This window comes from Phascolarctos cinereus, unplaced genomic scaffold, assembly GCF_003287225.1.
Source record: "Phascolarctos cinereus isolate Bilbo 61053 unplaced genomic scaffold, phaCin_HiC Scaffold_1;HRSCAF=81, whole genome shotgun sequence".
In the NCBI taxonomy this organism is placed as follows: Eukaryota; Metazoa; Chordata; class Mammalia; order Diprotodontia; family Phascolarctidae; genus Phascolarctos; species Phascolarctos cinereus.
The window spans coordinates 40,623,541-40,638,500 of NW_027555514.1; the positions used below are offsets into that span (position 1 = coordinate 40,623,541).

A 14,960-nucleotide genomic window follows, 5' to 3' on the forward strand; every position below is an offset into this window, starting at 1 on the left:
GGAAATACAAAGACCAAAATGCACCAGTCTCTGCCCTCAAGGAACTGACACTCAAAGAAGGCATGTACACGTATATGCCGTGACACGAAGTCATCTGGCGCGGGGAGGAGCCTTGAGGTGGGGGGAGCAGGAAAGGCCTTGTCGTAGCAGGTGGTATTTGAGAAGAGCTGTGAAGGGAATGAGGGATTCCAAGAGGTAGACGTGAGGAAGGAACCCATTCCAGGCACGGGGGCACAGTCTGTACAAAGGGACGGAGGTTGGTGTGTCACGTGTGATGCACAGCAAGGCCAGCTGGGCTGGATGCCGGCATGTGTGAAAAGGACCCTCTACAATAACACCAGCAAGAAAGGCTGGCCACAGACCGTGAAGAGCTCTGCCAATGCTAAACAGGACTTTGGTTTTTCATCCTAGAGATAATAGGGAGCCACTGGAGTTTACTGAGCATGTATTTGACATGGTCAGAACTGTGCTTCAGGAAGCTGGGTAGAGAAATAATTGGGCAATCTAGTAAAAACTAGGAGATGAGGAAGACAGTTTTCCATTTTTATTTTAAGAGTGGAATACAGTTATGTCATTTTTCACCTTTGCAATTAAGGCATGTTACACATTAAAAACTACAGACATATAAGACAGACAAAAAAAATTCTATGCCTACATGACAATACAAAATCCAATATGTCCAGGATGGGAAGGTAGCATCTTCTTTATGTGGTGTGATCACCTTTGGAACGTTTCATTTTCAGTACAAGAAATGGCAGATGTCTCAAACGTGAATGATGAGTAGACTGACTTTGCATAGTAAGTACGCTTATAAATGAGAAGATGCCAGAGTTATATTTCGACAAGCCAAAAATTTGTTCAGAAGAGGTTCGGGGTGATGAGGTGCAGTGCCTTTTGTTATCTCAAATACCCAAGTATTGTGATGAACAACAGAGAAATGCAGGAGTCACTCATGAAGAGGTTTCTTAAGAAAAAATGACAGTGCAAGAAGTCACCGGAATGTAGCAGCCAATGCTTAACACCAATAGTTTATGTTCAGATAGTCAAATCAAGATATATTCTCTCTTTGATCCTCAAAATCTCTACGAGGTAGATAGGGTAGGGCCGCTTCTTAAAGGAATAAAACTTTGAAAAAGATGCCGCCGTCAATTTCTAGCAGAGTAAAGACGACCAGAAACCTTGAGTTCCTGATGTGAAAACTGACTGACTTTGTTCCAAGAGATGGGAGGGCATCTCCTTCCACATATCTTAGAACTGCCACCCCTAGAAGTGAATTCTCAAGAAAAGAATAAAAATATTCCTAAACTTGGCAAAAGTATCCAGGTTTAACTCCATCTCTCTTGACTCTTACTATCCCAAGAGTCACTTTATCCCATAAAAATACCTTAAAACACTAGATCAGCATGAGGCAGCCAGAGACAAATAAGTTTAAAAAAAAAAGCAAAAACCACCTTGTTACAGCTTGAAATAATACTGTCCCAAGCCTTGAATAATTCATTGTAAAGTGCACTGATGTTTGCTTTTGTCTGGGTAATTCGTGCTTTTCATTAGTATGTGCTCTTGAGATGGAATGCTACCTTTGTCCATGGAGAAGGAAAACATTGGGGGAAAGGGTTGTTTTTAAACTAAATGTGTCTCCACTGGATGAGTGCCTTGAGAACGCATTTCCCCCCACGAGAGATGTTTCCGCTTCTTTTATATCCATTGCTCTTTTGTAGAGCTCAGCAGCCTTTTCAAAATCTCCTCCTTCGTAGCTTAAAGAAAATGAGCGAAAGTTTAAAAAGCTGCAATGGTACCATGGCCATTTAAAGAGTCTATCGGACGAGGTGGCGATGTGGACAATAAAGCTGGGAATAAGAAATCAATTTTTATGGTGAGCTGCTGATCGAGTATGTTTATTCACTCAGAAGGATTAAAGAAAAGCAGTAGCCTCCAATCCCGCAGCCTCCTCTCTCCTAATGGGGGCCTATCCCTGGGCAAGGCTGGATACATTGAGAACGGGAGGGAGCCCGTCTAGTCCAGTAGCACAAATGGAAGAAATACCTGGAGGGCATGGAAACCAGGTTTCTAAAAAACAAGTTGTGAAAAAAAAAGTTTTGCCAATGCCTTTTGCATTAATGTCACAGTCATTTCTTGATGGGTTCCCCAGTCCTCCATTCCGTGACAAAGAAAAGCTATCATACAAATGATGAATCTGTTGGGACATTACAGTTCATACTCCACTCTCATCAACAAGCAGATTTTTCACTCAAGCTCCACACATTAGCCTGGTGGACACCAAACAGCCTGTGTTATCTATCTTAACACCAGTTACAAATTTAGGGTGGAAAATAATAAATACTGGTGACTTGCCTTCCACTACCATCAGTATATAAAATTATGTTACCTGGGGAGACAGGAATAATTATTTTCCCCAGCCACCCTCAAATGTATTTGTCAATAAATTTTCTACATTCACTTGTAAAGTGTGCAAAAAAATTAAAAACATCTTATTTTCGCCCCACAAGAATCCAACTACGTGAGGGAAAAGAATAACAGTCTTACCTCAGCACAGCCAAATTTTTTAGTGTTTCACCCACTCGTGGGTGCATCCGTCCCAGGCTGTCTTCATAAATCTTTAATGCTCGTTCATACAATGGCAAGGCTTCAATAGGCTTTTTCTTGAAGTAAAGAAATAATCATATTGCTTGCTAATATATGATAAATATACTGAATTGCTGAAATGAATATTCATGCATTAAAACAAGGTGAGTTACTTTAATATGCATTTGAAAAAAAAATTTTTTTAAGAAAAAGAATACTTTTACTAAGAGAATAAACAGTTTACTAATCAGGAGTATGGTAAGGCTACTGGATGAGGAATCTTGGGTTCCAATCCTAATTTATTTACTGACCTGACCTTAAATCAATCAGATATAAGTTTTCAGTTTTACTTGTCTTGTCTGCAAAATACGGACAATAACTCCTGCCCCTTCCCTTAACTTTTTCTTCATCACTTCAACAATCTCTGATTTCATCTGTGTGGGTACTCCTCTTCATCAACACAGAGGGCAAAAGCTCTATGACTTGATAGAGAGTCTTTGAGAGTGGCTATGGGCAGGAAAATTCACACAGGTCAGAGCTGTGCACACTATCCTGAGAAGTCTTTGACAGTAGCTATGGGCAGGAAAATTCACGCAGGTCAGAACTGTGCACACTATTCTGAGAAGATGAGCCTCTCTGAATTCTGATTGGGACTGGTCCTTCAATGATGGATATTGAGCCCAGCACTGGCTCTGTACTCCAAGTCTCCTCAACTTTGCAAGAGTTGCTAAACCTTGTGCTCTGTTAGCATTTTCTTCAAGAACCGGCAGTCACTTGCCCATCAGGAGTCGGCATTAGACTTTAGGGCAGCATTCTCTTCCTACTTCTTAAGAGCATGAAGATAAGTAAAGGAAAATATTGAAGGCATTAAACTCATCCATTTTACAGTTATTTAGTTTAATTAATCTAGAGGGCTCAGTCAACTCTATCTTCTCACAAAACTTGATTATAATTTTTTTTTTGAGTTTGTGTAAATGAAGGGTGGAGCAGCTAGTGAATAGAGTGCTGGGCCTGGAGTTCAAATTCAGACTCAGACACTTCCTAGCCTTGTGACCTTGGGCAAGTCACTTTACCCTGTTTGCCTCAGTTTCCTCATCTATAAAATAAGCTGGAGAAGGAAATGGCAAATCCCTCCAGTATCTTTGCCAAGAAAACCCCAAATGGGGTCGCAGAGAATCATACATGACTGAAATGACTGAACTCCTGAAAGACAGCATTAGTGTATTATTAGGGTGAACAGAAAAGACAACTGGACTTGAAGTCAGAAGTTTTGGGTTTGGCTCCAGGGTCTCTCTGGATCTTGGCTCCTTATGTGCCTTTAATCACTCTGAGCCTCAGTTTCCTGATTGTAAAATGAGATTGCTATTGTCTGTACAATTGTCTGGTCTCACAGAACTGCTGTGGGAATCAAATGAAATAAAGTGTGTGAGGGGGCTTTTTAAACCAGAAAGTACTGTTTTTGTAGAAGCTACTTCTACTACAATTATTTTAAAGGGCCATTAAACTAAAAGATTCCTTAATGCTATTCCAAAGGACATATCAAAAAATTTTAGTTCTCTTTAAATTATTTTGACTTCAAACTTCCTTTGCCCAAGCTAAATTTGTCTTTAAAAATATTCCATCAGATTGGAAAGGTTTAAGGTACCAGCCTGGCAACGTTCAGAGCTGCCATATTTAAGGACCAAATGAGCTAAGTTTGAAGAGGCCTGTCAATGGGGGATCGTCTACCAGATGATGAAGGGGTTTTTTTGGCTTCAGCAGCTCATGACACTGTCTACTACTTTGGGCTGCATCAGAGGAGAACACATACACTGAAGGCAATGTGGATATTTTGACATGTACTACAAGTTGGGGGATTTGTAGAAGTTAAAAAGTCATGGAACTTACCATTTGGCTATAAAGGACAGCAAGGTTCACCAAGGCAGTAGCTACACTAGGATGTTTTGGACCAAAAGATTTCTGACGTATTTCTACAGCCAATTCATATAACGGCACAGCCTTATCAAGTTTCCCCTATAAAATAAGAAACATTAAGGAAGTAAATTACATCATGTAATTAAATAGCTCCTTTTTTTTTTTTAAAGGAAGTACATTATAGGGGGAAAAAAAAACCTCATCACAGAATTATCTCCTGGCTCACTGCTCAAGGTCAATTATGAATATTTAGTAAATTTACTCATTTTCCTCAACTACTATCAATGTTGCATTAATTTCTTAATTCAACAAATATTTATTAAACACCTATATCATGTGTAAGCAATGTACTGCATGCATGCTAGGGACACAAAGATAAAATCCAAAACAGTTCCTGTCTTAAGAAAAACTCACATCCTACTGCCTTACATTGCAGGGATAAATGAGACTGGGCAAGGAGAGTGAGAGCTCATAAAATATTTTACAAGTTTCAGGCTTACAGCACCCCACACTTGGCACATAGTAGAGTGGTGTGATGCCAAGGTCATTTGACATTTCCAAGGATTTGTTGGCATGTTCCTGAATGTGCTGGTGTTCAGTGCAAATGGAAGATGGGAAACTGGACAGTGTTAAGCCCTACATAAGAGGAAACACTGTAAATATTCATTATAAAGTAGTTATGGATAAGTGTTTTGTTTCAAGCTGAAAGGAGAATAGGACATTGGTCTGAATTTGCTTATATCATCTACTGGATTGAAATGTGCAAACATCTAACTAATTCTTAACTTTCCTCCCCTTGAATAGGTATCACTATAGAAATGCCTAACTGTGAAGAACTCATCTATTTATTTACTGTATTTAATTCTTTACTAGCAGAATTCATTCTGGTTTCCTTCTTTATGTATTCTGACATCAAATGCTTCTCACAAGTTGGGAGAGTACATCACCTGGCAAAGAAACCCCCTTTGGTATTCCTTTGATATATTTAAATATAATCCCTACAAAAGAAGAAGGGTGCTTTCGTCAACTGCTATTTAAATGGCAAATTAGGATCAGGTATGTGATTCTGACAAAAAATAAAAATTAACTTTCCTTCAGGTAAGTGACATGTGAAGACTACGTTCATGAAATAGAGTTGAGAGTGGTCACAGACATTGAATACATGGATTTACCACTAAGACACTCACCTCCCTTCCCTCCTCCTCCTCAATCTCATCATCAGCTTTGTCAGGATAGGTGCCATGTCCTCATCTTTCATAACAAACCTGCTGACGTGGCTCTGCATGGAGTTGGGAGTTATGGTGCGGGCTGCAGATTATGCTACAGGGCCTACCGTGTTCTAGCACTAGGTATGTTCATTTCATAATATTACTGATTCAATGGGGAAAAGATTATGTGATAAAAAATGCTCAAGTAACAGAAGAGGCCACTTAAACCCTACCTCGAGGGGCCTGTACAACTGAGCGTTTTACAATGTATGTGGCTGGCCCTGCTCCACTGCCTACTTAGGTTACAGAGTCACAGTTCTTTCTCGTTCCATGTCAGTAGAAGGCAAGGTCCTCCCCTAAGCCACAAAGGCCCCAAGTCGAAGTCCAGGGATAGCCCAGGTGTTGTCCTGAGGATGGGCTCATTGGCAGACTAACTGTGCTCTGATCTATTTTTTGGCCACTATCACTCTCAGAGACCATCCAGTAAGTCACAGACAGGTGGTGGGAAATCATAGCCACTTCTTTCCATACTTTAAGGATCTGGACGATGGCTGAAGAAGAATCACTTCAGAATTGTAAAGATATCATTTAAAATTGGGGCCATAGCCTAAAATCATCATGCTGGTAAAAAGTGCTGCTATTTATAACATACACTTTAGAAAAACTTCCGTTGTAAATTGTGAATCATTTTATGAGCCTCTGAGATCTCATCTAATTAAAGAAGGGGCCTTCTACATCTTGTCTAAATCCTCTTCTTACAAATGAGGAAACTGAAGCCCCGGAAAATTGTGTTCACAGATGGTCAATGGCAAAGCTGGACTCGCAGGCCAATGTGTTTTCCCCAAGTCACAATGGCACCACTTTATGAGGGCTCAAATCACAAATGCACTTCCATTTATCCATCTACTTGACAGAACAGAAAGTCCCTGCTACATAACAGCCCAAAGAGAAGTTATTTATCAAAAAGAAGTGAAATCATTTATTTGACAGTACTGGTGATTTAAATGGAACATTCTGAAACACAGAACCTACACATACAAAGTAAGCATGACTAAAAGCAACACAGACCACTTTCTTGTACAGGATTGCGAGATGCTTCCCCGTGTACGCCAGCGAAGGGTGGTCGGGGGCCAGCGCTCGCTTCCTAATGTCCAGGGCTCGTTCATAGAGTTCCTCTGCCTCTGCATACTGCTTCTTCTCATTGTAGAGAGCGGCCAGGTTGTTCAGAGACTGTGCACAGTCAGGGTGGTCTGGGCCCAAGACTCGCTCCCTCATTTCTAAGGAGCGCTTTAGAAACAGATCAGCGGCCCTGTGAACAGCGACAACCCAAACGGTCTTTAAGGAAATTAGCAAGGTCTGTACGGTGAAACTCTTGTAAGGTCCCGTCTACTCGGGTGAAATGAAGTGGAATATCGAGCAGATATTTTTATATTTTAATACAGCAAGATAGTTTAGAGAACTTGGACCAATATCCTACCTTCCTACACAAAAAAGCCATCCCAAAATAACTGTTTTCCTAAAAGCAAATTTGGGGGCATGAGTCACCTAAACAACGGCCTCAGTGTTTCACTTCACAACCTATGTGACACATACCTGCTTTGCATAAGATTTTAAAACAAAAGTTCTTTAAAAATCAAATCCCTCCTTTGGGAGACCGTTAAAAAAATCCAAATACAATGTTCCCAAAATATCTAATTGCTAATGGATCTTAATACAGTGGCTTAAAATATTTTTAATATTTTTCTCAAATCCAAAGGTTTCAATGAGTTATTTTTTTCTACAGTACAAATAAAGTACCAATACAAATCCCTTTCTTAACAAATAAACTAAATGGGGGAAAAGATAGCCTTAAAAATGTCCTTGTTATTAATTACTAATTCTATATTAACCCCAAGGATTCTTTTCATCATAGTTTCAGATAACAGAATTTCCCATTTGAATTTATTTTTCATGAATACATTTAATGTATTTTCAATAGCTTATTTGATTCAACAGACAATATTCTATCCATTAGGAGAGTCCTTTATTTGGGCTAATGTTTTTCTAAAGGATGCGTCTAGTTAAGGGTGGCGGGATTCAGCGTGAGCAGACTGACCACAGCAGCTCATTAAAAGCCCCTAACCAAGATACAGGAAGGATTGGGTTAGTATTGGAAGACAGTGCAGTCACATGGATGAAATCATAGATGCATCAGATATTTAAGTATTTTTCTAAGCATGCTCATTGGGTTTGTGTAACTGAGTTTATTTCCTTTAATTATCATTTGCACATCCACTGGTATCTTAAAAGGATGGCAGTCTTTGTTTTGTTAAGTACTATGCATTCAGAATATTGAACAATTACTTTTTTCAGAGTTAAATACTTAGACTGAAAGGCCAAAATACCGAATGGAACCTGTTATTCAGTCGTTCAGTTGTATCCGACTCTTCCTGACCCCATGGACCACATATCTCCTGAAGACTGAGATCATGTTCGTTGCTTCCATGACACTATCTGCTCATCTCATCCTCTGCTGTCTCCTTTTGCCTTCAACCTTTCCCAATATCAGGGTCTTTTCCAATGAGGCCTCTTTTCTCATTAGGGGGCCAAAGTAAGCTTCAGCTTCAGTATTTGACCTTCCAGTGAACGGCCTGAATTCCTTTAAGTACTGACTGATTTGATCTCCTTGTTGTCCAAGGGACTCTCAAGTCTTCTCCAGCACCACAACTGTGGTGCTCAGCTTTCCTTATAGTCCAATTCTTACAACTATGCATTGCTACTAGAAAGACCATATCTTTGACTATATGTACCTTTGGTCAGCAAGGGGATATTTCTGCTTTTTAGCATGCTGTCCAGATTTGCCCTATCTTTCCTTCCAAGGAGTGTCTTTTGATTTCATGGCTGCAGTTGTCTTCTGCAGTGATCTCTGAACCCAAGAATATAAAATCTGACATGGCTTCTATTCTCTTTCTATTTGCTAGGAACTGATAGGACCAGCTGCCAAGATCTTAGTTTTTTAACGTTAAGCTTCAAGCCAATTTTTGCACTCTCCTCTTTCATTCGCATCAAGAGGCTTCATAATTCTTCTTCATTTTCTGCCATCAGAGTGGTGTCGTCTGCATATCTGAGACTGTTGATGTTTCTACCAGCAACTTTAATTCTGTTTTTTGATTCATCAGCCTGACACTTTGGATGACACATTCTGCATATAAGTTAAATAAGGTGACAATATACAGCCTTGTCAAACTCCTTTCCCAATCTTAAACCATTCAGTTGTCCCACATTTGGTTCTGTTGTTTCTTAACCCATATACAGGTTCCTTAGAAGACAAGTAAGATGATCTGGTACTCCCACCTCTCTGAGGACTTGCCACATTTTGTTGTGATCCACACAGTCAAGGGCTTTAATGTAGTCAATGAAGCAGAAGTAGATATTTTTCTGGAACTTCCTTGCTTTCTCTATAATCCAACTAATGTTGGCAATTTGGTCTCTAGCTCCTCTGCTTCTTTGAAAACCAGCCTGCACTTCTGATGATTCTTGGTTCACATATTACTGAAGCCTAGCTTGCAGAATCTTAAGCATAACCTTGCTGGCATGTGAAATGAGTGCAACTCCTCAGTAATTTGAACATTCCTTGGCACTGCCCTTCTTTAGGACTGGGACATAAACTGATCTTTTCTAATCCAGGGGCCACTGTTGAGTTTTCCAAATTTGTGGGTCTATTGAGTGCAGCACTTTAACAGCATCATCTATCACTTCTCCTAGCCTAATTGTTAGCAATGCTTCTTAAGATCCACTTGACTTCATTCTCCAAGATGTATGGCCCTAGACCAGTAACCACACCATCATAGTTATCAGCGATGTTAAAATCTTTCTTGGTGTATTCTTGCCACCTCTTCTTAATCTCTTTTGCTTCTGTTAAGTTGTCTTTTATCATGCCCATTTTTTGGAAACATTCCCTTGATATCTCTAATTTTCTTAAAGAGATCTCTCATCTTTCCCATCCTATTGTCTTCTTCTACTTCTTCACATTGCTCATTTAAGAAAGCCTGATCTCTCCTAGCTGTTCCCTGGAATCCTGCATTTAGTTGGGCATATCTTTCCTTTCTCCTTTACCTTTCACTTTGCCTCTTCCTCAGCTATTTGCAAAGCCTCATTAGGCAGCCATTTTGCTTTCTTGCTCTTCTTTTTCTTTGGAATGTTTTTAGTTGCTGCCTCCTGTACAATATTATGAACCTCTGTCTATAGTTCTTCAAGTACTCTATCTACCAGATCTAATCTCTTAAATCTGTTCAACCTCTCTGCTTCATATTTATAAGGGATGTTATTTAGGTCATACTTATATGGTCTGATGGTTTTCCCTACTTTCTTCAATTTAAATCTGAATTTTGCATTAAGCAGCCCATGATCTGAGTTGCAGTCAGCTCCAGGTCTTGTTTTGACTGACTGTTTATAGAGTTTTTCCACCTGTCAGATTACATAAGGAATCTGGCATTGAGTGAAAAAGCTTTCAAATATGGATGTAAGAGAAACTTCCTTATGTATTATTACATGCCTACCTAGAAGCTAAACCCCAGAGTGTCTACTTAATTTTTTTGGTCAATGCATTACTTACTCAAGATTATTTTGGAGATAATAGAGAACACCCAGCTCGTTGAGGGTTCGAGCATTATCCGGTGTGTCTTTGCCTAATGTAAGTTCTTCTAATTGTAGGGCTCGTCGACGTAGGAGGGCAAATCCATACTAAAGCACAAAGAAAAAGCCAATTTGTCATCAGTTTATTTTGAAGCAATGCACAGTTGTTTATTCATCATGCTTTCTTTTTCCTTTAAAGGCAACTACAATATTTAAGTCATGTCTAATTTAAAATTATTATTCATTAAAAATCATCCACATGCAAGTATTTTCATCACTCGTGTTTCATTAAAAATGCTTATGTGAAAGCACTTGGTGGTGTTTCAGAAAACAATTTGCCAGCATACCATGTTTCATTTGTCTTTTCTTTTTAAATGAGCAGAATTAGAATTATAAGGCTGGCCCCCTGGCTGCCCATTCAGGATTTTTGCTTTTTTTGTTTTTGTTTTTAAAGTCTGAACTTAACCAGTACCATAAAAGACAGAACAATTTAAAAAATAAACAGAATTATAAAAACACTCATTAAGTCATTCCTATGTGATTAAAATCAGACACGGACTGCTTTTAAACCATGCCAAACAGCTCCCAGGTGAGACATATGGAAATTGAGGCTTAAATGAAAATACTTTGCCTCATTTAAAAAAACTAATTGCCAAAAGTTTTAAAAATTGTGTTTATGTGTAGGGGAAGAATTTTTTTCTTGCTCCCTTACAATTTAAAATGCAAAGATCTTGATCAGGCTTTTGTTTAAGGAGACCCTGCTTCTTTATTCTCTCTGAATATTCTTCAGTCACATGCTAGCTCAACACCCAAAAGAGTTTCATAGCTCTTCGAGCAACTTACTGCCCGCCAGTAGTCAAGCTCATCGAGAATGATGAGGACCTCAACTGGAAAGGCCTTAGCTAACACTTCGAGAATGCAAAAAATCAGTTCTCTGATTTTGTGAAAGGAAAAAGCCTATGATGCTCTATGCGAAATTGGTTTTTGATCATTCTTAGGGTTTCAGATACATAATAAAATAAAACTTCATTTCTTTACCAAATTGCCTTTCCTCCTTGCAACTTTCTGTCGGATTTTAAAGGACTTTTTCCTTAGATGTTCAGCTTGTTCATATCTACGAAAGTAATTGAGAAGAAAAATAAGCTTAAAAGGACAAGCATAGGTTCAAACACATCACCGGTAAAAATGAAATATTTTTAAATGCATATGTGAAGAAATATTTTTGGTTACTTAGTAATGCAGAGCTTTCATCTAATGAAAATGCTTGTGAAATTTAAAGGTTTCTCATCTCATAAAACCAAAACCTGGATCTTTATTATTATTATTTTATATTATTACAATAAATAATGCCTCAGGAAAAAAAAAGGATTTAACTTACAGAATAGGAATAGCCTCTAGGGCTTGAGTTTTGTTTTTTTTTTTTGTGGGGGGGGCGGGGAGAGAAGGGGAGGATGTTTTGTATTCTCAGTGCCCAGAACATAGTGATGCTTAATAAATGTTTCCTGAATTAGCCTTGCCAGAGATCTTAGATTTCATCTGATTCAAACTCCCCCAACATCAAAGAAGAGGAGCAGGAGGCACTGACTTGCCTCAATTCAGCAGCAGAATCAGGGCTAGAACCCAGATCTGCTATCTCCCATCCAGTGCATCATGAGAGTCCTATTCACTTCACAGCAACAGTGGATGACCCAAGTGAGTTATAATCACAAGTTCCAGGTTGACTTGGTCAGCCATCCCTGTGGATACTGCTGCATTTTTAATTGGGTCAGAAATTTGCTCTACAGTATCTCTTGAGGCAAAATGAAAGTTTTAATTTGTAGTACTAATTAGTTACCTGTTGAACACAATGTGGTTCTTGTTCAATCCTGTTACTCCACATAAATTCATCCTAACAAATTCTACTTAAACCCCACTGTATACACAAGTTATAAAAATCAAGAAACACACATTCATGTCCTCATCACTGCTCCCCACTCCTCCACCCTATAACATATTTATTAAAATACAAACCAACCCAAAGCTCCTCCCCTGACATGGCAAAACCACCGGCTTCATTCTTACTTGTTTTGTTTCTGATACAAAGTTGCAAGTGCATCAAGCTCCCGGGCAATAAGAGGATGTTCGGAACCATAAGCATTCTCCAGGATTTCCAGGGCTTGTTTATACAGCTGCTCAGCATTGCCAAATTTTTTCCACTGCACATAAACGCTTGCCAACTGGTGGAGGGACTGGGCCACTCGGGGGTGGTCTGGATCCAGGGCTGTTTCTCGGATTTCTAAAGACCTCTGCAAGGGAACAACAGCCTGTCCCCCGCCCCCGCCCCCGCCCCCCAAAAATAAATAAATTAAAACTGAGAACTCTTAGAAACCTGCTTTCTAATGGATACTTTCTAATGAACAACTGCCGGCCCCCTCAAAAGAAAATCAAAATAAAACTAAAAGCTCTCAGAAAACCGCTTTCTAATGAAAGCACAATACCTGTAGTATTTCACACTACAGGTGGATCAGAAAAAGGGGAAGGGGAAAGGACTACCCATTTAGTCACAACATGCAAACCCCCATTTCCAGGGAGTCTCTGAGACCCTTACCTGACTGAGAAGGCCTAGGTCCTTGAGAAACCGACCCAGGGTTTCATAGAGATCAGCTAAAGACATCATGCTTTCTTCTCCCTCACAGTTTTTCTCATACTGCTTCAAGGAATCAAAATACTCGGCGGCCATGGATCCCTTATCTCTCCCAACAAGCTGCCAATAGCTCAGCAGCTCAGCAAAGTGTCCTCTGTTTTAACAAAATCATTTAATGAGAAACCACAAACACGGGCACAGAGACACTGACAGACACAGACACCCACAATAGCTTGAAAACAAAATCCACACCAAGTCGATGTCAATTTTGTCTGAGATTTAGCTTTTTTCCAATTATGACGTGATGTACAGAAGCTTATCCTGGCTACCTACCCACTTTACTGTGATTCAGTGGCTGCTTTGTACTAAATAGTAAATGTGGGAGAACTGTTACTAAGAAAACAACCAACTCCACACCTTGTTTCCTGATGAAAGCCACAACAAGTACATGGCAATTAAAAGTATTTTCATGAAGAAACACAACCCCTCGACTAGTCAAATGCAGATGTGTTAGGAGAAGGATCATGTAGTGACATCAACACATTAAGCTGACATCCAAACATCTAGGATGTCAAGAGCCAGGCTCACTCTTAATGTAACTAATGGGAAAAAGAACACCATAGACTACTGAAGCTGAGAAAAACGATGGGCTCTAAATGGACTTCTAGTCTGCATTTTTTACCATCAAGCTACAAGACAAAACAAAATATGTTTCTTCTGCAGATGATTCCAGGTTCAAGGAAGACTTGCCATTCTCCAATGGAGAATGCATTAAAATACATACAGACAGGAAACAAAATATCAATTAGATTAGTGGCCATAACGAAGTAAAAAGTTAACCTGAAGAAAGGTCACTAGAGAGGGGGGAAAAAATTAAAATCCAAGCATTTAGATTTGTAAGGATGATGGGGAAAAACATTCTGATATTCATAGCGAGTCACAAGTTGTAATGTCAGTAACATACTCTATATTAAAAGAAAGCATGGCACTAAATAAAACAGATGTAACAGAAAAACCTCAAAGTAAATGACCATTATGCTCATTATTAATCAGGATCGATTTAGAATATAGCACCCAGTCTCAAAAACTTAAACCTGAAACATAGGAAGGAAGGTAAGGGAGATATAAGCATTTATTAAACACTTATTATGTGCCAGGCAATGTAGTTAAGTGTTTACAAATATTAACTCATTTGATCCTTAAAACAATCCTGGGAGGTAGATGCTATTCTTATCCCCATTTTATAGCTGAGGGAAGGGAGGCAAACGGAGGTTGAATGACTTGCCCAGGGTCACACAGGTAGTAAGTGCCTGGGGTTGAATTTGAACTGAAGTCTTCTTGATCCAAGTCCAGCACTCTGGGTGCCTCTAGATATAGGATTAGAGCTATAATGGACTGTGAAATTTTGTCTTTTAGCTAGTCCAGTACTTCTTAACCTGGGTTCTGGACACTTATTTAAAAACATTGGATAATTATATCTTAACATAATGGGTTTCCTTTGCAATGCAATATAATTTATTTTATACATTTAAAAATATTCTTCTGAGAAGAGCTCCAGAGGCTTCCTCAGACTCTGTGGGGCAGTGACTCCAAAAATGTCAAGAAGTCCTTCCTGCTCTTGTCCAACGCCCTCATTTTGTAGAGGAAACAAGGGCTCAGAGAGTGGAGGACATTTGGCCAGGGTCACACAGGACATAAGTGCTAGGGCTGGGATTCAATCCCTACACTCACAGAACATGAATGGCAGATGCCTCTGAGCTGTGCTGAGAAGTGGAGGAATGTCAGCCTCTCCCTATCCTGACCCTATGATTTTGTGAACCAGTTATTCTCTTCTTACTCTTTCTTTTGGGGAAACCTGGCCATACTGGAGTTTTCTACATGCAGTGAGTGGACAGAGTGCTGGGCCTGGAAATCAGGAAGACCCATCTTCGTGAGTTCAAATCTGGCCTCACTTACTAGCTCTGTGACCCCTGCAGGTCACTTCACCCTGTTTGCCTCAGTTTTCCTCATCTGTAAAA

General features: G+C 39.5%; 1 protein-coding gene across 1 annotated transcript in view; it reads right to left on the reverse strand.

Annotated features, from left to right (window-relative positions):
• Positions 1 to 522: 522 nt before the first annotated feature.
• The window catches only part of NPHP3 (nephrocystin 3), a 46,212-nt gene continuing 31,774 nt past the window's right edge, over positions 523 to 14,960 (reverse strand). The window contains 8 exon segments of the mRNA XM_020987289.2: positions 523 to 1,754; positions 2,545 to 2,660; positions 4,471 to 4,596; positions 6,774 to 7,014; positions 10,300 to 10,427; positions 11,358 to 11,433; positions 12,381 to 12,622; positions 12,907 to 13,096. Of these exon segments, the coding sequence (XP_020842948.1) occupies positions 1,574 to 1,754; positions 2,545 to 2,660; positions 4,471 to 4,596; positions 6,774 to 7,014; positions 10,300 to 10,427; positions 11,358 to 11,433; positions 12,381 to 12,622; positions 12,907 to 13,096 (1,300 nt within the window). The 3' untranslated portion in view covers positions 523 to 1,573.